General features: G+C 33.7%; 1 protein-coding gene across 2 annotated transcripts; it reads left to right on the top strand.

Annotated features, from left to right (window-relative positions):
• Window positions 842-25,522, top strand: LOC18600008 (protein PIR). Of its 2 annotated transcripts, XM_018121923.1 has the most exons (31): window positions 842-1,110; window positions 1,416-1,488; window positions 1,780-1,844; window positions 1,993-2,070; window positions 2,266-2,385; window positions 2,475-2,545; window positions 2,765-2,857; window positions 3,697-3,766; window positions 3,874-3,938; window positions 4,192-4,387; window positions 4,518-4,669; window positions 5,064-5,157; window positions 5,273-5,488; window positions 5,836-6,047; window positions 6,324-6,428; window positions 6,532-6,679; window positions 7,358-7,526; window positions 8,574-8,650; window positions 18,385-18,555; window positions 18,686-18,762; window positions 18,848-18,950; window positions 19,720-19,839; window positions 19,918-20,061; window positions 20,156-20,305; window positions 20,491-20,634; window positions 20,949-21,036; window positions 21,946-22,073; window positions 22,731-22,938; window positions 23,407-23,579; window positions 24,451-24,657; window positions 25,098-25,522. In XM_018121923.1, exons 1-31 carry the CDS (start codon window positions 1,054-1,056, stop codon window positions 25,290-25,292), a joined length of 3,969 nt encoding a protein of 1,322 aa, XP_017977412.1. In that variant the 5' UTR covers window positions 842-1,053; the 3' UTR covers window positions 25,293-25,522. The 2 variants fall into 2 exon arrangements, with proteins under 2 accessions (XP_017977412.1, XP_017977413.1); XM_018121924.1 differs by lacking the exon at window positions 6,324-6,428 and having other exon boundaries at window positions 843-1,110.

Raw genomic sequence — 26,488 nt, 5'->3', positions numbered from 1 at the left:
CAGGCTGTTTGTTAGACTTAATCCAATAAAAAGAATACAAGCATGCTCTAATTATTCTGTTTCCTTGTTTTTTGCTTGAATCACACATCTACTCAATTAGTGGCAGCCCAATTTTTCCTTAATGGAAACGAAATCTGATCCATGCTTGACCTCAAAGCTAGCTAAGATCATATAAAATTGTTTCGAAAGTATAACCCAAAAAGGTAGGAAAGAAAGTGTGAAGCATTATTCTTATACATTTCAACAAATCCTAACAAATCTTAACCACTTTGGGCCCTCACTCCTACAATAGCATGTCTTTTTTGTCCTCTTCACCTCTACTAGGTTTTTTTTTCTAAGCTATAATTCTCTTAATTTGTTTTAAACAATTTAAATAAATATAATAAATTTTTATTTTTTATCATGTTTAATTAAATTAATATTTTTTATTTTAATTTAAATAAAATTTTTTATTAACAATTGATTAATTAACATTAATTAAAATAATATTTATAGATTTTATGTCACATTATGTGATTTGTTATCTAATGCTATTAAAAGATGAGATTATGATAACATGTCACATCATTATTATCATTATATTATATCAGTATTATATAATATAAAAATAATACTCTTAATTTTAAAATAAATATAGAAAAAATTAATTGAATGTTATAAAAAAATAAAATTTTAGATTAATTTTATTAATCATATGGAGAAAAATTTTAAAATATATAAAAAAAATTCTTACATGTAATTTCTAAATTCTCGATGGCATTGACGTAATTTAACAAGCACATCATGTCCAATCTAGTAAAAACAACCTACAGTTCCAGCTCTACTAAATGTTGAAGACTCGAGCCATCAACTCACTTTCCGACAGCCTTTTCCCGTTCCGAGTCGCTCAGGATCGAAAAACGAACGATTCTATTTTTGTTACCCAAAAAAGAAAATAAAAGTAAAAAAGCAAAAGTTTACCTCAAAGAATGTTATAATTTTGAAAAGGAAAAAAAGAGCTTAAATACTTAAATTGATTTTTGAAAAAAAAATTTCAAGCAATTTCTTTCAAAAATGGCAGCAGTTCCAGTTGAAGAAGCCATTGCAGCTTTATCCACATTCTCCCTAGAGGTAATTAATTACTTAGAAAGTAACTTTTATGTTTTCCTATTTTAGCTTTGCTTTCATTAATTTGCTTCCAAAGAAGTTACAATTTAATTTCTGTAGATTTGTTTCCTAAATGAGTTGTTTTATTTTTCGCAAAATTACAATGCATTGCATTGTATGCTTTACATTATAGCTTTTTGAAAACAAAAAGGAAGCAAATTTGTAGAAATCGAATTTAACTTCTTTGCCATCAAATTAATGAAAAAAATGCATTTAATTTTTTTTAAAATTTTCTTTCGATTTTTTTGGTTTAAATTTATTTTTGTTAGGATGAGCAACCGGAAGTACAAGGACCAGCAGTTTTGGTGTCAACTGAAAGAGGAGCAACTAATAGTCCCATTGGTACTTCCCTCTCTCTCTCTCTCTCTCTCTCTCTCTCTCTCTTTATATTTCAGTTTTTTCTTTTTTTTAACGAGTAGATTTAAGTTTGAAGAATGAAACTTCATGTTCATTTGAATCATTGCAGAGCTTGAATCTTAAAGTTTTGGAAATTTAATTTGTACGAAATATGCATTTGTGAGTCTCTTTTGGGAGTAGTGAAGAGGAGGATGACTGCAGAACCTGGGAATAGATCCATTGTATTAATGGCCTCTTGTTTATATATAGCTAATGAACAAATTTTCTGTTTTTCAGAGTATAGCGATGTTTCTGCCTATCGTTTGTCTCTTTCTGAGGACACCAAAGCGCTCAATCAGCTTGTATGTTGATATTGTTCACTACTTTTTGCTTCTCTGCATAAATACTCCATTTTCACTTGAACTTTCCAGAGTCAAGAGTTATTGCAAAATTTTGATCATTTCTATGTTTTCTTTTTGTCTCTGATTTAATATTTTGATGGCATGGCAGAACACACTCATCCTGGAAGGGAAGGAGATGGCATCAGTGCTTTACACATACCGCAGTTGTGTCAAAGCACTTCCTCAGGTACCTTGGCATAGTTAAGGACTCAAAAGGAAAAAAAAAATTGCTTTGAGTATATCATCATGACCATCATGATACCAATTAGCATCATATGGAGAAATGTTCCTTTGATCATTTCCCTTTAATAAGAAAGCTCATCACATTTGCAATTTTGGTTCTCTTGTGCAAGTGCGTTACTTATTGTGCATGATGTGGCAGCTTCCTGATTCTATGAAGCATAGTCAAGCTGACTTATATCTAGAAACATATCAAGTTCTGGACTTGGAGATGAGTCGGTTGCGTGAAATACAGCGATGGCAAGCATCAGCTGCATCTAAAGTACCTATCTGGTTACTCCTTTTAATATTCTGTTTTTTCTTAAGGTTGCGTGTTGTCATTTACTGATAACTGTTAATTTTGTAACACAGCTAGCAGCTGACATGCAACGCTTTTCTAGGCCTGAGCGATGCATTAATGGCCCTACAATAACTCACCTCTGGTATGTTGTGACAATTCCCTTGTTTTATTTGACTTGATATGTTTTTTATTTTATTTTTGAGAATCTCATCTTGTTTTCTTTTGCTGTAATTACCTATTGGACTGCTGAATATGTAAATATGCAACCTTCTAATTAACATTTAAATGTTGATGTTAGAATAAGCTCTTCTCGTAAGATACCATACTTATGCTTACTTTATTATTTTTTTCTCATATCTAGGTCCATGTTGAAGTTACTCGATGTTTTAGTGCAACTTGATCATCTAAAAAATGCTAAAGCAAGCATACCTAATGACTTCTCCTGGTACAAGCGGTAAGAATGATTTTTAGTTATTGCATATTGCTTGTTTCTCTCTTAGATTGCAAAATAGACTTGGATTTGGTTGTAGGCTGTATAATTTGCGTAGAATCTTTATAAATGCAGCAATATAGTATCGGGTTTGGTGCTGAATGTTTATCATCAATCGGATTTTGGGGAGTGGTTTGGTTTAAACGGCAGATTAAATTTGTCTTTAAAGGTACCAAAAAGTGGATGATGACAATAAACAGAGAAGATCTAGAGATGAGGACTTAGGTTGCTTAAATTGTCTCACTCACTCTCTGTTGCAGATTAAATTGGTTTCAGCTGATTGATATCTGTTGCAAACAAAGAAATACTTAGATATAGAGAGACTGTTGCAGGAATGCAGCTAAAGATATATGAAAACAAAAAATCCCAAATGGTAATCAATGTGCTTCAGATGTATACATGAGTGAAAAACAATAAGCGTTGAATCAAAAGCTGGAGAAACAAAAAGCTAGAAAACAAGCTGAAAACCAGTAATTAAGCCATGATAGGAGCCTTGCCTGGTTGAGTCGGAAATACCATTCACTCAAACATTTGCTACATTTGCTTTCAAGAAAACTCATCTAGCTTATTGGATATAATTCTCTAGGGTATGTTTATTTATGAGGTCTGAGAATTTTGAAAGTTTAAACTTACTAGTTGATCATCAAAGTTCAATTCACTATTTTATGGTTTTAAAATTTATGTTTTATTGTTGGTGTTCTAGAAATCAGTAGAATTGAGTTTAAACTTGGGCAATCTCCTCCGCATAGATGTTTAGTGAAGTTTAATGTCATTCTCTTTTTGACCTATTCCCCCTTTGACAGGACATTCACACAGGTCAGTGTTCAGTGGCCAGATACTGACTCTATGAGGGAGGAATTGGATGATTTACAGGTGTGCCTTTGTGGTTCTTTAGGATAATGGTTTAGAAACATTAAACATTGGTTTCCTTTCACTTGAATTCGTGATAACTAATATTGTTTTACTGTTTTCTGTTACAGATTTTCTTGAGCTCAAGGTGGGCTATCTTATTGAACTTGCATGTGGAGATGTTCCGTGTAAACAAGTATCCTGTCTCATATGTGTTTGTGGTGAATGCAGTGCTTGCATCCCCTGCATGATACCTTAAAAGAACAATTATACTATTTGGTGTTCAGGTTAAACCTTGTTTGATGAATGTTTGTTGTGTTGCCAGGTTTATGAGGAAAATAGTATGCCTTTTCTATCAAACCCTCATGTGGAGTCCATGCTACATTCTTTTTAATTTATTTTTTGGACAATTCTTTTTAATGATTATTGAGGACCTTGACTGAATATAGTGTAGAAGACATCCTTCAAGTTCTTATAGTCTTTGCTGTTGAGTCCTTGGAATTGGATTTTGCCCTTCTGTTTCCTGAGCGGCACATGCTTCTCCGAGTGTTGCCTGTTCTTGTTGTCATGGCAACATCATCAGAGAAAGATAGCGAGTCACTGTACAAGAGGGTGAAAATCAATAGACTGATCAGTATATTTAAGGTATTGTGCAACAGTGCTGATCTACAATTCCATATAGGAATCAAAATTGTTCATTACATATTTTCTCCCTTGCATTTTTTGATAACAAGTTGGCATAATTGAATTAATAGCTTTCTTTTTCTTGGTGTAGAATGATCCAGTAATTCCTGCATTCCCTGATCTTCATCTTTCTCCTGCTGCAATTTTGAAAGAATTGTCAATGTACTTCCAAAAATTCTCCAGCCAAACTCGTCTTCTCACTCTTCCATCACCTCATGAACTTCCACCCCGGGAAGCACAAGAATATCCTGTGTGAAATATTATTAAGTTATGTTTTGCGTAAAACTCATTGCAATTAATATTTGTTGTCTTTTGATCTAGTGAACCTTTTTTTGGGTCTTTGTACCATATATGGAACTAATAAAATATGCTTGTGATGATCTCTGCTTTAAGATGCATATCAAGTAATTATTATAGCTGACAGCATGCAGCATTCGTGGCTTAGGTCCAAGAATAAGATAATGATGTTAAACCTAAACTTTGAATTTTTGTTATTAATGTGGTCCTAAAATTATCACTTAATTTTTCTTCCATGTCTATTATTTAAAACCTTTTTGATATGTCTTGTGGCATATCCATCAACTTGTTCAGTGCAAAAATTTTAGCTCTTGCCTTAGTACAACCTTGACATAATTACTTATCAGAGGCATTATCTAATTGTCAATCATATTGGAGCCATCCGTGCTGAGCATGATGATTTTGCTATCCGTTTTGCTTCATCAATAAATCAGGTGCTTCTCCAATCTGAGTTCCACAGTTTCATTTCATCATATGCAGACACATTTCTATCGCTGCTATATAAATTTCTAAACCATTGTTACTCTTTTTTCAAAATTGTTTGTACAGCTTTTGCTGTTGAAATCTACTGATGGTGCAGATGTTGAGTGGTGCAAAGAAGTTAAAGGAAACATGTATGATATGGTTGTTGAAGGTTTCCAGCTATTGAGTAGATGGACTGCACGTGTTTGGGAACAATGTGCCTGGAAATTTTCTCGCCCATGCAAGGATGCTGGTCCTTCAGAGTCACAAGAGTTATTGGCATCTTATTCTGACTATGAAAAGGTATTTTATTTGGGTAAAATGCTACTTGGCATGCACCACTAGTCCCTAACCTTTTAATAAAGTTTTGTTTTCATCCATTGCCTCTCAGTTATTCTGTTTGAGTCACAAACTCTTTAAAATTGTTGCTTTAATAGTAACATCTATGCTTGTCTGGCAATGTGTTTTGAGATACTGGAGCTCAGTGCAGCTGTGCTCTCTTGAGATTGTATCTTTGAAGTTGATTTGAAGGAGAAGCCTTTTGAACTGGAACTAAATTGAATAGGTTCTATGGCTGAGTTGCCTGCTAGTTCCTGTACTGTCAATATTTTGCTTGATAGGGTTTTTATAAAACTTTAATTATCTTGTAGGTTGTACGATATAATTATAGTGCAGAGGAAAGGAAAGCACTTGTTGAAGTTGTTAGCTACATAAAGAGTGTTGGATCAATGATGCAGCGGTCTGATACGTTGGTAGCTGATGCTTTATGGGAAACAATACACGCAGAGGTGCAAGATTTTGTTCAAAATACATTAGCTACCATGTTGCGGACTACATTTAGAAAGAAAAAAGATCTGTCAAGGTGTGTATTTAAATTAGTATCATGATAAATGAATTCATGGTTTGAATCTCAACACCTTTATGTGATTTTTTTTAAAAAAAAATATGCTGGCCCAAATGTATCCTTATTTTATCACTGTACCATTCATATTCTTATGTCATCTTTATCACTAGAGAAAATGTACTATATTTGTAAATTTCATATGGAACAAAACTATTTTTTGTTTGCTCTCGACTAACATATGTTTACATCATGTTTGTAATATTAAATTTAAACTATTTGCCTTCTCAAATTGAGGAAGAGTACTATGTTACACTGCTATGGGAACAATAATCTCGACAAGAGCAAGATCTATCAATGTTTTTCAGAAGTGTGTTCTGTCAGAGCATTCATGTGGAAACGGTGAATTTGTTCATTAAGATAAATCTGCGTATCAACTAGTGTATATGTTCCAATAAGATCTTCGCAACTGCTTATGTAATTTAGTCAATTGCTAATTTTCCAGGATTCTTTCTGATATGCGGACCCTTTCAGCAGACTGGATGGCAAACTCAAGCAAGCCTGAATCTGAATATCAGTCTTTACAACATGGAGGTGACGAAAGTAGAGGAAACTTCTTTTATCCTAGACCAGTGGCACCGACAGCAACCCAGGTTTCTCCCCTGTACAAGCTATTTCATGCATGCCGTGATTTTTTGCTTTGCGAGTTCTCTGCTTCTGACTGTTTGAAAGCATTTATACTTCTTAGTGTATATATTTGCACCATGCCAATGGAGGGAAACACACTTAATTTCCTTGTATAAATAACAAAGGTATCTCATGCCCATCAAAATTCAGAGTGCCAACAAGTGTCAGCATGGGTATGTTAGAGTAACCAGAAGAGTCGTATGTATCGTCAATTCATATTTGCATCCTCTTTTCATTTTCTTTAGTCCTTTGTGGGGCAATCTTCTTCCTCTTGACAAGTTTCCACCTAATGACATAACAGTAGCAGTAATGCTATAGAAAGTGAATGGCTCTGTGTGAATACGTACTTCAGTATCAGTATCCAAAGCTTTTATATTGCTCTTTTTTCTTGGTTCAAGTCAATCATACATTCATTTTTCTTCTAGTCAATCATACATTCATTTTTCTTCTATGGAAGTGGCTTTTGGAAATAAATTAAGGATATATCTTGCAGCATGTTATATAAATGGTTTGGTTTCAACTTTGTAAAAGTTTTAACGTATGATTCGAATTCTGTCATTTTGGCAATATAACATAGCAAATGCATATACTGTCATAACTCACAAACCACTCCTAGTAAGTGACTATCTTTTTCCCCATTTCAGGTTCATTGCTTGCAGTTTCTAATATATGAAGTGGTCTCTGGTGGTAATCTTAGGAAGCCTGGGGGACTATTTGGTAACAGTGGGTCTGAGATTCCTGTTAATGACTTAAAGCAGTTGGAAACCTTCTTTTACAAGCTAAGCTTCTTCCTGCACATATTGGATTATTCAGGTTATCTTCTTACCTTATCTCCATTCATTATTTTACCTAGGAGTGTCTCCTTTCTATCTTTATTTCTAGTAGTAGAAAAAGTGAATACTTTCAAGTATTAGATAACTGGCCTTTCAAAAAAAAAAAAGAAAATTGGATAACTGGCTTTTATCAGTTTGGTGATAATTGCTTCACTTTTAAGTGCAAACTGGACTATGGATGATTGTAAGTGGTTAGGGGGGAGGATTTTTAACTGCATTCATACTCACGTCTTAGTTGTAGACTTCTCTTGAAGTGACACTCGCATATGCACATATAGGCATGCAGACATATTTGTATATATCATTCTAGCATGCATTTTACAGTTTTGGAAACTGGTTTAGTTGAGGGAAGAATAGTAGGTTAATAACCAATCCACCAGCAACTACTTTTTAGGTAGTTTGTGTCCAGGTTCATTTGATGCCAGAGAATTTCAGGGACAGAAATTTGGTGATGCTTGGCGTAGTTGAGCATTGGTATAACATCCATTTTAATTCTAAACTCAGCTATGTTGCACTTTCCTTGATACAAGTTTCTGGACATTCCTTTCTGCTGTGATCTCTTGCCTACGTCCATAAATATGGATGGCATCATCAGAGAAAAAACTGTGGTCAGCTGTCCTTGTCCTTATGGAAAGATAAATCCATAGCATTAACCTAGAGAAGTTAATTGTGCACCTGGATTGAAATATTATCTTACACTAGATTAAGTATGGTTTGTAAAATGGAGGAAATGGATTCATGTAGCAAACCCCAATTAAGTTGGTATTTAACCTTGTTTCCTTGAAGTCATGTGAATGAATTCTTTTGATAGCATCGCACCATATCAAGTTGGAACTTTTATCTTGACACATTTGATAGCCATGTATATATAGCTGATGTTGCTATTTCTTATAGATCCTTATAAAATCTTGTGCTACTCTTGTTGTATTCCATAACTCTAACCAAAAAGGAAAATGGTGTTTGTATAAAAGATCTTACAAAGTATGAAATGGTTAATTTTAATCCTGGTGTAATGGTTTTTCTGCAGCGACTATTGCAACTTTGACAGATCTTGGTTTCTTATGGTTTAGAGAATTTTATTTGGAGTCTTCTCGTGTTATTCAGGTAAGAAAGATAATAACCCAATTCTTATTATTAATCTGTCCAATTTCTTCCTGAATTTATTCTATTATATGAAGCTCTTGCTTAAGCAGAGAGGAGCAGTCTATCTTGTCAAGATGCTCTTCTGCTAATTATTTTGTCATCTGAAGTCTTTTCTGCTAAGAACGACATGATTAGAGCATCAACACAGTGGATTAACAAAAAATTGAAACAAAATAAAAACCATACCTCCTACCTTTGGATTGCCTTGGTTGTTTAATGCAAAGTTAAACACTATAGAAAATTAGAAAAAAGGTTTTTACCTTCTAAATGATATTGTAATCAAATGGATTCTTTTTGGTGTTGAAAAATGTGAACACTTTCTAGTGTAAAAGAATCTCAAGCACTCAATCGCTTGGCTCTAATGTTGCACACACAATTGCAACGGATCCTTCTCAAGGAGAGAGCTTTATGCCATGAGCTTGTGTTAGCAAGTGGACAACGATTGGTCATTTTTTCTTTGATTTCCAACAATTCAATACATAAGTTTTCTCTCAAGAGTGGCGGCGCTCAAAAGAAAAACTATTATTTTGTTTTGTTGCCTCAAAAAGAGTGGCTATAATGTGATATTTATATCTAGGTTTAATTTTATTATTAGACTTATTAAAATTTACAAAATAAATTCTTAATATTATAATAATTATATTAGTTAACTAATATCTAATTAAATTCTTTTAAATAGGTCTTTAATAGTTAAAACTTAGAATTTGATTTAAGTTTAACATAAATCATATCATTCTCAATTTGATCCAAATTGCAATCTTTGTGTGTGACCCATGAGGTTCCTAATATGTTGATAATGGAATTGAATTATAATTTAATTAATTAATTAATTTAAATCAATCATATTCAATTTTAAATTGACTAATTTAATTTCATAGACAAATATTAGCATCTAATGCATCATTGCAACCCAATGGTTAGGAGAATCAAAGGATTTTTTGACAATCTTTTAGTGTACAGTTTATTAGTGTAATTCATTCTTTTATTATATATTCCAAAGATGATAAAAACTTGGTGCAGTGCTTACTTTTATTTACCTCTATATTTGTTTTTGCAATTAATTATTAGCTTTATGGAGATTTATGAAACTAATTTCATAATTTCTTAATCACCTTGATCAAGGATTTGATTAAACTAATGTCTATCAAGAACTAATTAGATATTTTCTCTTGAATCACTTGGGGTGATGATTCTTATTTTGACTACTCATTTGCTTTCATATGCTTCATACTATACAAAAAAATCTTGTTTTGGTATCTTTGGGTAGACACCCTTAGGGATAAAATTAAAGCATAGTACTTCACATACAAGACAACTTGGTGTCTCAAATCTAGGGAGTAGTTATACATCTGACACGTGAAGTATTGCATAGACACTTGAGTGAGGTACTAAACACATTTCTCATGGCGGATCATATTCAGTGAACTTGCTCTCCCATGACAAGTATTCACATTATGGTTGCAAGTATCTTTATACTTCAACCTATGAGAGCGGTTATTTACTTCACAAGTAAGGAACATAGCATGTGCCGATCTTTGGGCATTATTGATGCCTGTCTCAATAATACAATGATCAGGAACTTTTAAAAACAATGTTTTGATGCATAAGGATCTCATAATTGTATCCCAATACAATTTCTTTATGAGGCATATATAGTTCCATGGGCTTTATCTATATAAGTATAAAAAGTGATTAAATCACAAACTTATGGATAAAGAACTACCTCAATGTTGTTATGAATAACAAAATGTTATACATTATTATCTCAAAATGCAATTCCCATACAACTACAGATTGGCGTGTAGGGTTCATACTGACAAGCTCCCACTAGCACTAAAGCCAATCACCTATGTATCTAATACCAATGTTCTCAACATGACGATTATGCTTCTGTTAGAACAATGCTTTAGTGAGAGAATCAGCAATATTATGTTCGGTAGGTATACACTCTATGCAAATGTCTCCTTTTCCAATGATTACTCTGATCACATGGTAACGTCGTAATACACGTTTGGATTTTTTATAAGACTTTGGTTCCTTTGCTTGTGCAATGGCTTCATTGTTATCACAATACAAAGGTATTGGAACAACAATGCTAGAAACCATATTTATTTCAGTAATGAACTTAATCCAAACTGCCTCTTTTGCTGGCTTAAATGCACAGATGTATTCAGTATCGGTTGTAGAATCCACAATTGTTTCTTGTTTGGAAATCTTCCAACTCACTGCACCTGCATTGAGTGTAAACATATATCCACTTTGCGACTTGCTATCATCTTTGTCAGTTTGAAAGCTTGCATCTGCATGACCCCTAACTTGGAGTTAGCCTCCTCTATACATAAGAAGTTCATCCTTAGTTCTTTTTAAGTACTTTAGGATGTTTTTTATAGCTACAGTGACCTTCACAAGGATTAGTTGGGTATCTGCTCGTGACACTTAGAGCATAAGATACATGTGATCTAGTGTAAAGCATCGCATACATGATAGATCTTATTGCTAAAGTATATGGGATCTTATCCATGCGATCTCTCTCTTTTTGATTCTTTGGACACGTTCTTGGAGAGATAGATGTTTTGCGACATAGGCAAGGGTCCCTTCTTGGACTCCATCATGCTAAATCTCTTTAGCACCTTGTCTATGTATATAGATTGGGAGAGACCTAGCAACTTTTTAAATCTATCTCTATAGATCATTATTCCCAGAATGTAGGTTGTTTCTCTCAAATCCTTCATGGAGAATTGTTTGGACAGCCAAATCTTCGTAGATAATAGCAATGGTATATCATTTCCTATGAACAATATGTCATCAACATAAAGCACTAGGAAAATTATGGCACTCCCATTAGGCTTTTTAAAGACAATTCATCCTCATTTTAGATGAAGTCAATCTTTTTACAGCTTCATCAAAACGGATGTTCCTACTTCGAGAACCTTGCTTAAGTCCATAAATAGACTTTTGAAGCTTGCACATCTTATTAGCATTGGCATTGGATATAAAACCTTCAGGTTGTGTCATGTACACTTCCTCTCGCAAATTTCCATTAAGAAATGCCGTCATCACATCCATTTGCCATATTTCAAAGTCGTCGTATGCAGCAATTGCAAGCAAAATCCTAATGGATTTAAGCATAATAACTGGTGAAAGGTTTCTTCAGAGTCAATTCCTTGTCTTTCTTTGTAACCTTTTGCTACCAGTCTAGCTTTAAAGGTTTGGACTTGGCCTTCTACATCGGTCTTTCTCTTAAAAACCTACTTGCATCCGATGGGTTTTATCCCTTTAGGTGGATCCACTAAAGGCCATACTTGGTATCCATGACATCCATTTCAGATTTCATGGCTTCTAGCCATTTCTCATAATCGATGTCCAACACCGACTCCTCATAAGTTGTAGGCTCATCATTTAAGGGCAATGCATCCTTTTCCAAGAGAAATCCATGTCTCTTTGGAGCTTGACGTATCCTACTAGACCTTTTGAGTGGTTGTGCCTCTTGAGATTATGGTTGTACATCAGATGTCACAATCTTAAGCTCAAGTTCCAATGGAATGTCAATTTGTGGGTCTCGAACTTCTTCAAGTACAACTTTGCTTCGACTAAACCTTTCAATTAAGAATTCTTTTCTGAAGGCAAGTGGCATGCCTTGAGACAAACACCATTTGCTTAGTGTGATTATAGAAATAATATTCGTGTGTTTCTTTAGGATATCTCACAAATTTACATTTGTTTGATCTCGCTTTTAGCTTATCAAATATTGTACGCTTCACATAAGCAGTACATCCTCAAATCTTGGCATAAGACAAGTTGGGCTTTTTCCCACTCCATATCTCATATGATGTCTTATCAATTGATTTGGTAAGAACTTGGCTCAATATGCGAGTAGCAGTTTCTGAGGGATATCCTTAAAAAGATATAGGAAGATCTGCACGACTCATCATGGATTGAACCATGTCCAATAACGTTTGATTTCTTCTTTTAGAAGCCTTAGTGTGCTATGGAGTCCCTAGAGGTGTCCATTGTGTGAGAATCCTATTCTCTTTCAAATAATCCTGAAACTCTTGGTTAAGATATTCTCTTCCTCGATCAGATCTAAGAGTGAGAATACTCTTCTCAATTTGTTTCTCAGCCTCTGCTCTGTATTCTTTGAACTTGTCAAAGGATTTAGATTTATATTTCACCAAATATACATAACCATAACGAGAATGGTTATCTGTAAAGGTGATGAAGTAGGAGTATCCTCCTCTAGCACTAGTATTCATAAGACCACATACATCCAGATGTACAAGTCCTGGTAACACCCTAGCACGTTCACCTTTCTTGGTAAAAGGCGACTTGGTCATCTTACCAATGAGACAACACTCACACGTTCCATAAGATTCATAATTAAATGGATCAATATAACCTTGTTTGTGTAACTTGGTTAAGTGAGTCTCATTGATGTGTCTAAGCCTACAATGCTAGATGTAGGATAGTTTTGGATCATCTTTCTTTGCTTTCTTCACCTTTGTATTGAGTATAGGTTTTTTAGGATCAAGAATACAGAGACCGTTTGAATTTGCCCTTGCACCATAATGCATCTCTCCCTTTGAGAAAGAACAACAATTGCCCTTAATGCAAAATTCAAAATCATCATATAATACCAAGTATGACAGATATGATATTTCAAGATATGAAAGGAACATAGTAGCAATCCCTTAATTCCAAGATTAACCCATAAGATAAAGGTGTGGTAATTGTCCCTACAATCGATGCAGCAACCTTTGCTTCATTTCTTACTCTTAGGACTACCTCTTCCTTCGTTAATTTTTACTCATTTCCAACATCTTCATGTCATTACATAAGTGTGACCCACATCCAATATCTAATACCTATGATGACGGATCAATAGTAAACAAATTTACTTCAATCATATATATGGTCAAAGGTGAAACTTCTACAAGTTTCTTATTGTTTGACCTTGTCAAGAAGGCAAGGATATCTTCCATAATGACATCTATTCTTAATAGATATTTGAGTACATTTTTCAACTTGATATACTAGTCCAAACATTTCGGTCCAGATTTCATGATGACATCAAGTATGCTGTGCCAAGTAATGTGTATTCACATTCTAACAACCTAAACATTTAAAGAACGTTTATGAGTAATCATTTATTATAATAAATTAAAATGAGATAGTAAATTTTAAATTGATTGCTCTCACTATTTTCTTCAAGATGATAACCTTCCATATAACCTCGAGAGATCTCTACAAGGATTCTTTTAGTGGGTTAGGATTTTTATCCATTTTAATCATAACTTTGAGTGTGCTCAACAAACCATGATAGGTGGATTAAGTTGGTAATTGAGCTTACCAATTGTATTTCTATACAACTCCTAGATAAGCTAGGTGACAACACATTACCTAAACATATCATATATGTTTCGCCTAGCCATTGCCTCCAGTTTTTATAATAATAAAGTTTTCAAGCATCAAGATTTTATGAAACTAGTTGAGTAAGACCCACCAATAGCTCAAACATACTCGTCTAAAAGTGCGACCTTGAGTGTGCTCAACAAGTCTCTGATTAAAAGAGCAATCAAGTTATCTTACTATATAGTGGAAGGTAACTGAATCATGTGTGGCATGTGACTCAATATTTATCGAAAAACTTTTCTTATTTTTTATTTAGTTAAGGTCTTATCTTTGCATGCATAATATTAATTAATCGCATAAAATAAATCTATCTCATGCATTCTACTTTAGATGATTATTGACTTTATCTATACTAATTTCCTTGAGCCATCAAAGGAAATTAACTTGGTCAAACTTAGGGGATTTACATACAACATATTGTAATCTTCCTCCTTGTATCTTCGTGGCGTCTTTAAGTCTTTATCTTCGAATTGTAAAGCAACTCCTAAACTAATCTTAATTCTACACTTATATGTAACTAACTACATTTTAGTAAAGAAACCTTGTGGTACATCAAGGGGAATTAGGTGAGAAGAGAATTTTACAATCCCTAAAAATTACGAGAAAGGCAGGATGCGTAGACCCTATTTAATAAATAAATACCAGGATAAAATTTAATCATACATCCACAATCATATTGGATCTAATCCATTATCATCCACATTCATCCATCCACATGAACATAAAATTAAATCATGTCTTGTTCCAATTGTTAATCATATGAAGTATCCGAAATTAGTACACAACTAATTTCGAGTTTATTTTTAATTATATGTATCCATATATTTAAAGTCTTTACTAATCAATATTAGGAATATTATCCATTCATTATCTTATCAGGATTAGAATTAAAATATTATTACAAATTAAAAAATTTTTAATTCGTAATCCTTACACGTTTTAAGTAACTTTTACTAATTTTTTTTAAATTAAAAATTATGTCTTCAATTATCTAATCTCATTAGATAATTTAAAATGCAATATTTAAATCAACATTATCTTTAATTATATTTAAGCGTCCTATTCGAATTTTCTTTCTTAAAAAAAAAAAATTAATTCATGATATTTATCTTGTGCATATTTATCACACTTTTATATTTGTAGGAATCAAATTCCTAAATTTATGAATGTGATTAATTGAATTCTAATATCTTTATTTTAAGGAATCAAATTCTCTAATTTAAATATATCAAAATTTAGCTTTTTGGAACTTTTCTATAAGAAATTGTTTAGCAAATTAGTATTTTAATTGCACCAATTTAGGCTGCAAATATAGATATTAAAATCTCAAAAACTATGACTTTTCAAAATTCTGGTAGCATTGTAGAACAATATATGCACGGCTTCATGAGGTTTGACATTAAAATCTCAAAAACTATAAAATATAGGCACCAATTTATCCCAAAACCGTGAACGGTTTGGCTTCATGCGGCACCAAATCAGGAAATTTAATTCCTAAATTTTAACCATGGTCAGCTAACATATGGAACCTTTTCATATTAAAATTTTATAATTTTTAAACTTGATTTAACTGGCCAAAACCCCAAAAAGCTGTAACCTATGTATTCTGTACATAGGTGTAGTTTTTGAGTTGCATATGTGGCATTACGGTGGCATAAATCAAGGGATTAAATCTCTTAATTTTAATAATCTTTTCGGGCATGTTTTGAACATATTCAAACTTTAAAATTTATCCAAAAAGGTTGCAATAATTGCACAATTTTAGGACTCTTTGCAGATGCCTTTCTCAGCCAAAACCATGACTTGAAACTACTGCTGGCGGTAGTGGTTTCAGCTACGATTTCGTGGCCTGTCCTTCACCATTTGCGGCTGGTAAGCAATCATATTGAAACGCTTTCAATGTAGATTACTTTTAAATTTTTTCAGAAGTTTTTAAAGGCTTTTAGATCTCTATTAAAAACTAAAAATCGAACTATATGCAAATCTAGACAGAATCGAATTTTGTCACCAAACCGCATCTTGTTTCCCATGAATTCAAATCTTTTCTTATCAAACTCTTCTGTGCATCTCATGCATATATTGTTCTACAAAATTGAGACACTTTAACAAGATTAGTTGTTAAAACAAATAAGTATTAAAAATAAAAAATCGAATCTGCGATAAACTAATTTAAAATAAAATCAAAATTTAAAGCTTATTTGATCTTTTCCAAATGCTTCACGTCCAATTAGAATTGGAATTAAATAATAACAAAACATACATTTGCATTAAAATGAAGGGAGGCTCTGATACCACTGTTAGGAATGGCATGATTAGAGTATGAATGCAGCGGATTAACAAAAATTGAAACAAAATAAATTTGCAAAATAAATCCTTAATATTATATATATATATATATCAATTATAATATTTAACTAATGCTTAATTAAACTCTTTTAATTAGGTTCGTAATAGTTAAAACGTAGAATTTGATTTACGTCTAACTTAAATTATCACATTCTTAATTTAATCCAAATTTCAATTTTTGTTTGTGACCCATTAAGTTTTCACCATGTTGCCAATGGAATTGAATTATAATTTTATTAAGTAGTTAATTTAAATGAATCATATTCAATTTTAAATTAACTAATTCAATTCCATAGACCAAGATTGGCATCTAGCAATGCATCATGGCCACCCAATTGTTAGAAGAGTCAAAGAATTTTTTGATAACCATTCAATGTATAGTTTATCAGTGTAATTCATTCCCCCATCACATTTCCCGGAGATGATAAGAGCTTGATGCAGTGCCTACTTTTATTGACCCTCATATTTGTTCCTGTAGTTAGATAATTAGCTTTAAGGAGACTTATGAAACTCATTTCATAATCTCCTAATCACCTTGACCAAGAATTTGATTAATCTAATGTCAACCAAGAACTAATAATATATTTTCCCTTGAATCACTTGAGGTGATGATTTTTATCTTGATTACTCATTTGTTTTCATATGTTTCATACTGTATCCATAAACATTCTGTTTTGGCATCCTTGGTTAGGTACCCGTAAGGATGAAATCAAAGCATAGTACTCCACATACAAGACAGCCTGGTGTCTTAAGTTTAGGGAGTAGTTACACAACTGACACATTAGAAGTATTACACAGACACTTGAATGAGGTACCAAATGCACTTCTCATAGTAGGTGATGTTAAGTGAAATCACTTTCTCATGGCAAGCACCTACATGCTAGTTGCAAATATCTTTATACTTCAGCCTATGAGAGCAGTTGCTTATTGCACAAATAAGGAACATAGCATGTGTCGATCTTTGAGCATTATTGATGCCCTGTCTGAATAATACAATGATTAAGAATTTTTAAGAACAATGCTTTGATGTATAAAGATCTCATAATTGTATCTTAATACAATTTCTTTGCACGGCATATATAGTTCCATGGGCTTTATCTATATAAATATAAAAAGTAATTAAATCATAAACTTATGCATAAAGAACTACCTCAATGTTATTATGAATAACAAAACGTTATACATGAATATCTCAAAATTGCAATTCTCATACAATCACATATTGGTTTGTAGGGCTCATACTAACATTTTCCTAGAAGGATGAGTATATATATTTTCAATTTGAGACTAAATTAAAAACCCAATGCAATATATTTCCTCTTTCTACTGGGATCAGCTTTATTGCTTTGGATTGGGGGGGTTGGTGCGTTGGTTATCCCTACATTTAGTTTTGAAACCCTCTGGTAATTAAGGGTTAAACATGGCATAAAGATGACTAATAATTGGTTCTAGTTATTCTTATGGGGCCCCGAGCATTCGACATTTAGAAAAAAATCAAATGATATGAGACCTTGGATAAACATGACTTTAATTTCTGCTGTGGGGAGGCTATAAAGCATTTGGCAAATGTATTGATTACTGAGTACAATATTCCATTTCAAGTTTTCTATTCCACAGCTGCTGTGATCACACAGCATTAGTGCCCTACCATGGTGCCTTTTTTGTATTGGCTGGAATGTTGCTGTATTTATTAATGGGAAATTTAAAATTTTCTTAAAAAATTGTGAGAGTGACAATTTACCGCCGCCATCTCTACTGTGTTATTAACACCCTTTAGGTATGCACACTTGTTGTTTGCCTATTAGGATTTTTAAGGCTTGTGAGAGATTCACATGAATTATGTCTTTATTATAGAGTCTTAACTTCATGTTTTTCCTATACTTTATAGTTGTTATTTCTATGATTGTTCTTTTTAATGGCAACTTGTTATCAATTTTCAGTTTCCAATAGAATGCTCCCTTCCCTGGATGCTGGTGGATCATGTGCTCGAGTCCCAAAGTGCTGGCCTTCTTGAAAGTGTGCTGATGCCATTTGACATTTATAATGATTCGGCACAGCATGCACTGGTTTATCTGAAACAGCGCTTCCTCTATGATGAAATTGAGGCTGAGGTAAAAACAACTTCTGGGCTATCCTTTGCAAACATGAATGTTTACATCTTTCTGCAGATTTCAACTTTATCTATCGAAATAAATAAAGGTCAACTCAACAATCCTTTGGGATCTTTTCTTATTCTTATAGGTGGACCATTGTTTTGATATATTTGTTGCAAAACTCTGTGAAGCTATTTTCACATATTACAAGAGCTGGTCTGCTAGGTATGTTCTTTGTCTGTGATACATATGCCCATGATAATGAAGTTTGGAACTAAAGCTAACCTGGTGTTGTTTCCGCATGCTGTAGTGAGCTGCTTGATCCATCATTCCTCTTTGCCTTAGACAATGGAGAAAAGTATTCTATCCAGCCTATGCGGTTCACTTCACTTCTAAAGATGACTAGAGTGAAGGTGACTGTAATTTTCATTGATTAGTAATAGATGCCATACCATCAAAAACTTGTATTTTGCCTAATTGCAGTGGCTTGTATGTTTTTATCTTGACATCTCCCAACTACTTAGTAGTTGCTGGGAATGATGTGTATTCATTCATATGCAAACTTATTTCTCAGGTCTTTTAGCATCTTCTTTCAGATTTCATATTTATACTCCATATTCAAACTATATTCCTGTTGATTAGTCTAGGGTCATATTGTGGGTGTGAAATTCTACTTTTATGGATCAAGTGTTATTCTAATGACCAGTATATTTAATGTCTTTGGTTAGCATCTTATGCATTCGTATATTGCGGGACTGGATCGTTTGTTCTTTTTTATCATCAACATAACATTGTCATAATATGTTATGTAATCTAGGTTTATGATGGCATTTCCTCACTAATTCACCATTAGTACCACCAAGATTGATTGGATTTATATGCTTTGAACTTCTCCCATCATTTTGGAGATCATCCTTCCATCCTACTTTCTTGAATGTCTCTGAGCATTTCTTTCTGTTCCTCATCTTTTATGATCATTGTAACTTGGAAGATATTCATTGTATGATATCTTAAGCATAAATTGCACCCTAAATTTTGCTGGTTCCTTGTGTTATTATTTTGGGTTTTATTGTAGGTTGCATGTATTTTGCTTCTTTTTCTTGTTTCTATGGAAAGATATGCTTGTGTGGTTTGTATGTTAGATTAATACTCTCCATTGATGTCAATTTTTGTGATGTATAGTTTCTTGGGAGGACCATTGATTTAAGAAGTTTGATTGCCGAAAGGATGAACAAAGTCTTCAGAGAGAATCTTGAGTTTCTTTTTGACCGTTTTGAGTCTCAGGATCTATGTGCCATAGTGGTAAGTAGTTACATTTTTTTCCCTTGGTTTTTTATTTGTATTTCATAATTCAATGACAAATATGATCTCTTGTTGCAGGAATTAGAAAAGCTGCTAGACATATTAAAGCATTCCCATGAATTGCTTTCAAAAGATCTTTCAATAGACTCATTCAGTCTCATGTTGAATGAGATGCAGGAGAACATTTCTCTTGTGTCATTTTCTAGCCGACTGGCGTCTCAGGTTCAACAAATTTAGTCACCTTTTTATGTAACTATAGCTTACAGCTTCTGGTACATTGATAACTGAATGCTTGGTTTTCACTTTTGTTTGTTAGATTTGGTCTGAGATGCAAAGTGATTTCTTGCCAAACTTTATCCTTTGCAATACTACTCAGCGTTTCATCCGATCTTCAAAGGTTCCTCTTGCTCCTGTCCAAAAGCCATCAGTTCCACATGCCAAGCCAAACTTCTATTGTGGTACTCAAGTAAGAAGCTATGGTTGTTCATTGGTTTTTTGGTTCTACAATTGCAATCTTTGTGATGATTGTTGCAAAAGCAATTACTCTTTGGTGATTCTTTTTTCTTTAGGTGGGCTTGTCAACTGATATCAACAAATAGGGTGCTAAAAATTTTTGCTTACATGTACCATTTCCTTTTACTGTCATTGCAGGATTTAAATTCTGCACATCAAAGTTATGCCCGTTTGCATAGTGGATTTTTTGGGATCCCACACATGATTTCCGTTGTTAAACTTCTAGGATCTAGGTCATTGCCATGGCTTATCCGAGCACTACTGGATCATATATCAAACAAGGTATGCATGCATTATTGACTCAAGTTATTCCTCTGTTATTCCAATTAGGATGCAAATTTGCTAAACAATTAATGTTTAGACAATTTACTTGACTTGCATGACAGGTGCATACCCATTCTTTAATCTGAATTTTTGTTCTTCAAATTCAAAGCATTATTGATTCTCAAGATGCTGTCATGATAATTACCACAGTCCTTGCATCACGATAATCTTGAGCTTTAGTTGCCAAATATTCAACCTAAGAAGTAAGATCATATCCACGCTGCTCAGTTAGTGGAAGTTCAATCTAACATATGGGTCATTGTATGTTACAGATTGCTGCACTCGAGCCTATGATTACAGGCTTGCAAGAAGCACTACCGAAATCTATTGGACTTCTTCCTTTCGATGGGGGTGTGACAGGTAAAAGCTGGCATATGTGATTTTTACTTTGAGTTTACTTACTGTTCCTTCCTAAATACATTGGTTGTACACAAATAGTATTGAAAGATGTAATACTCATTTTTATTGCCTTTTTCCCCTTGCAATAGCATAGGATCCTCCTTTTATGTAGTATCAAAATGCAAAACATCAGTTGATATAAATATTATAGTCTTTCATCTGATTGCAGTGAAGTTATGGGTGTAAGAGTGCTGTGTTTGGAATTTAAGAAATGCTATATTGTATATGTTCATTCAATTACAAACATAGAGACATGTGACATTTCTATAGAACATTTTTAGGAAGTCAAAGCAATTTATGAATGTGATTTTCCAAAACGGTTGTTGATGCCAAGCACAGAACTTTCCAAGAAGGTGCATCGCCATTAATTTTTAAAGTGCAAATTCTAGGAGTTTTTATCATTTACAGAGAAGATAAACAAAGTTATTGTGGTGGCCTTGACTGAGTTCCACAGAATGATTTAGCAGACTTTCCTTTATTTATTTTTCTGGACTTCAGTGCTAAGCCAGAATACAAGTGGGAAATTTTTGGTGTGTAAAATTCTTAATGGAACAAACTCAATGCATGTTAGAAGTGAATTTGCTTTATAAAAGTTGTTGACTTTCAACTAGGTTCACAACCCAATGACATATGATCACTGTGAATGGCATACTTTGCACTGCTAGCTACTCTTGGACCAGATAGGTTGCAAATGAAAATTTGAGGGTTGAAATCTAATCATATCCTTTCTTTGGTACTACATTCATATATGAATAATCATTATCCTCAGGATTTTTTTCTTTCATCCTTTCTGTTCTTGGGTGGAAAGAAGGGTGTAGGCAGTATCTGCATCTTATCTTTTCACTTGTATACTGAATTCTCTATATACAGGATGTATGAGGCTCGTTAAAGAGCAACTCAGTTGGGGAACAAAATCAGAGCTAAAAGCAGAAGTTCTTTGTGGAATAAAGGAGATTGGAAGCGTATTGTATTGGATGGGGCTCCTTGATATTGTTTTGGTTAGTATAAAAAATTCTCCATGTTGTGAGTGCTACTTCAACTACTTGCAGGGGAACACATATGATTTGGAAATGTCTGAAAGATATAGCTAACTCTTTGGCATGTGAGGCTGCTACTAAAAATAATACGGTTATGCATCTAGCTTAAAATATATTGGCAATAGGTGCAAAAGAGCAATCTGAATATAAGGCCGCAATCTTTTAAACTTAAATTAATATAATATTACAACAAAGCACATGATTATATATCTGTGCAAGTTATTTGTAAATGTACTTGCAGTTTTCTTGCTTCATGATAATCCTGTCTTCATTTCCTCTTGTGTATGTCAAGTATGAAACATTTATTTGAGAAAATATAGGTGGCACAAAATAATCAACAGTTCCTGCCCTTCCTAGAATCGATAAGAAAGCAAATTAATAAATGAGTACAATCATGGATGTTTGAGTATACTTAAGGGGGTTATGATGTCCTTTTCCCTCTCTTATCCCTTGCATCCCATCACAAACCTGATGGACACATTGATATTTTATACCTTATTATGTGTAACCTTATATGATGTTGCATGACAATTCTAATCATTAACTCATTGCATCAGTTTCTGAGTTGATTGTATCCGTGTTGTTTCTGCTTCTAATTGTTGGAAGATTGCTTTACAGAGAGAGTTAGATACCACACATTTCATGCAAACAGCACCTTGGTTGGGCTTGCTTCCTGGTGCAGATGGGCAAACATTGCAATCACAAAATGGTGGAGATAGCCCTGTTGTCAACCTCTTCAAATCTGCTACTGCTACAATTGTGTCAAATCCTAGGTGCCCAAATCCAACCTCGTTTTACACAATGTCAAAGCAGGCAGAAGCTGCAGGTCTGTAATTGCATGTACTTTAGTATCGCTGATTCTGTATGATTCATCAAGGCTACTTACCATTCCCTAAACAGCAGAAATTTGTCAATTATCAAGTTGAACAATCCACAAATGTCACTTTGAATCTAAGGAACACTTTCTGCCCTTGTCTCTTAGAAATAGGAAAGCATGCAAAATCTTTGACATTTAGGTTAATGAAAATCAAGAAAAATGTTTTTAAACCAATACAGACCTTAAACTTTTCAAGGAAAATGGTTAACTGTTGAGAGCAACCATGGTGGAATGGGTGGTCAAATGGTTACATTAGCATGATGCAATAAGTGTTTAGGTAATCATTAATATCCCACTCTTGAATAAGCAGTCACTATCTCTATGTTGCCTGTAGAAGTTTATGCCATATTCCAGGTTTGTGTACTTTTCTTTGTGCTTCTCTGTTCTAACGGTTGCTGTGTCTTCCTTGTGCTGCAGATCTTTTGTACAAGGCTAACTTGAATACTGGAAGTGTGTTGGAATACGCCCTTGCATTTACAAGTGCAGCATTAGATAAATATTGCAGTAAATGGAGTGCTGCTCCCAAGACTGGGTTCATTGACATCACAACTTCAAAGGATTTCTATCGTATATATAGTGGCCTCCAAATTGTAAGGAACAATCTTTAATTACCCTTAACATGAAAATATCCATATCTTTCATGATGATGGATCTTGACATATAAATTTCATAATCTTGCAATGTCTGAAACTTTTTAAGAGGGATGTATGTTGGTTGGTAATTATTTTTTTCCCCGCTTGAGTTACATTTAGTTGGAAGAAAAGAGGAAAGTTTGCTGCTTTATCTTGCTGTAGCTCAACCTGTTAGAGAAAGATAGGCAGCAAAAAATCTCATAATATTTGTTATAATAAGATGCATCTGATGTTACCCTTTCATGAACTAGTAACAATTATAACTCCAGACGTTGTTGAATTTTGCCTGAAACTGTAGAGCATATATAAATTACATGCATCTTGTCACTTTTTTATTAAATTGATTTTTCCAAAAGGATCATTGAACGCAACCTCTTTAATATATTTCTTTAATAGCAAAATGTTGTTCCGATAGCAGTGATTTGATCTCTAAGCATAAACATACTGCTTTAGTATATCTTCTGGCTGGATTGGCTCCCAATTCTAGATTTTATGACACATCTTTTCGTCCGATATAATTCTATAATGATGGATCACATTATCAATGCTTCCATGTTTGGATAAGAGTATGTTTATGATTATACAACTTTGCTATTTATTCCAGCAGTTTAAGCTGTGAGCTTCAACTTCTAGTTTGGAAGCTGTCTTATTTCTATTTAAGTAGCCATATAACAGCTTGACTAAAACTTGTGAAGTGCTATATCAGAATGGTTCACCTATCCTCACAGAGTTGCATGAACTCTTTAACTTTACATCTTGTTCACCCTGAAATGTATTATTTCTAATATCCTTTGCTACCACTGATCTTTTTTTGCTTCTTGAGCCATAGGGATATCTGGAACAGTCTATTCAATTACAGCCAAACAATCACGATATGCTGGGTGACTCAGTTGCTTGGGGTGGTTGTACCATAATATACTTGCTGGGGCAACAGCTGCATTTTGAGCTATTTGATTTTTCATATCAAATCCTAAATGTTGCAGAAGTTGAAGCTGTATCAATCACACAAACACATAGGAGTCCTCATTTTGGCCAGGTACAAAGTTCAACATTTAAATCTGCATTTTTTTTGAAAAAATGGTTATCTGTCAATGTATATGGAAAACCGACTTCATTATTTTCTCCCCTTCTGCTCATTACCCATTCTTCCTAGAATGAAGTTTGATTTGAGGTTTTGGGGCTCTAAGACCGAGCTAACTCAGAATGCGTCTATTACCTATCACTATTATTATGGTGGTGTAGTTTTGAGTTGCATAATATTATGAGGCTTGTGTTGCCGAAATAACCAGAAATTGCTTTCTTGCATGTGTCTCAGTTCTTCATATGAGCTGTTGCCAATGTCGACATAGACTAGATTTTTGCCACCAAAAAGTTCATGAAGTTATAAAATTGAATTAGAAATCATAGTGATTTTCCTCCAGTTTGCTTGTCACTTTGTATATGGTCTATTCCTGACTGCATTAATATTTTGAAAAGGGATGGGATACCCTGTTAGAAGCAATGAAGAAAGCAAGAAGGTTGAACAATCATGTATTTTCAATGCTGAAAGCACGTTGCCCTCTCGAAGACAAAACAGCTTGCGCTATCAAGCAAAGTGGTGCCCCTCTGCATCGGATTAAGTTCGAGAATACCGTTTCTGCATTTGAAACCCTACCCCAGAAGGGTACCTGAATGAGTTTATCTGCCTTCTCGTCATATAATATGTAGCTATTTAAAGTTTTCTGAAGTTGTTATATACTTGGGTGGAACAAAATGTATATATATCCCACGCAGATGGTCGATGTGAAAAAAAAAAATCAATGAGCTCATGTATAAACACTCGTCATCAACATATGGAATGATTAATTAATTCTAATTAAATTTTGTAAGTGGATGCGTAGCATGCAAGCAAAATTCATTCTTCTTCTGCCATTGCAGTGGTTAGGCCATTGCTATGTTGTTTAGTATAAAGAAGCTCTAAGCAAACAGCCAAAGTGCTTAATAGCTTTCACAATTTCCATGACTTTCCCCGCATTCTGTCTCCATGTCTGAAATTTGTCAAATGGTTCATAGATCTACTGATAAACATTGAATTACTTGTTCTTGCCATGTCAATCAAGCTGTCCAGGGAACCTCTGATAACATGGAAGATGAGAGAGAGGTATTTGAACCCAAGAAAGAGGGGAGCAGAAGGATTCAGTGTACCATAAAAAGAAAATGCAGAGTGTACCTAAAGAAAAGGGTCAATGCACCATACAAAAAAACAAAACAAATGAAAAAGTGTACTAAAGAAAAGAGGTGAAAGGGGATTATAAAATCTGCCCACCAACAACAATTTCTTTTGGGAACAAAATTAGGCTGACCAACTCATGAAGGAAAATTTCAAGCTCACAAAGTGTATTATAGAATTCTTTCATAGATGGAGATAACATAAATTTATATAATTTAATTAATTTATAATAAGTAGACATGATTGGTTGTTATGTGCTTCTATTGCCATATCTTGCCATGTTGATTATATGATCAAAAGTACCTGTCCTTCATGCCTTCATGGGCGGTGCTAATTTGGCATCTTTAGACAAAAAAAATAATAATAATTAAGCAATTCTCTTTCTTTCTTTTTTTTTAAAGGAAAAAGATTGTTAGCATTCAACAATGGATATATCATATCGCTATTATTTGTTCTTGATTTCTTGCCACTCTGGTGAACAAGAACAATATAAAATACCAAAAGAATTGTGTTTAGATAGGTTAATAGCCAGCTATACAAAATGCAATAATCTTCCCATTATTTCTTCTTGGCAACTTTAGATTGGATTAGGGAGAACAACAAAAATAATAATTTCAAAAAGCCACAATAATTGATGCCAAACTATTGAGCTAAAAGT

Source organism: Theobroma cacao, chromosome 5, assembly GCF_000208745.1.
Source record: "Theobroma cacao cultivar B97-61/B2 chromosome 5, Criollo_cocoa_genome_V2, whole genome shotgun sequence".
Taxonomy (NCBI): Eukaryota; Viridiplantae; Streptophyta; class Magnoliopsida; order Malvales; family Malvaceae; genus Theobroma; species Theobroma cacao.
Note: the sequence above shows the minus strand (reverse complement) of the source record. Positions and strands in the feature narration are given on the sequence as shown.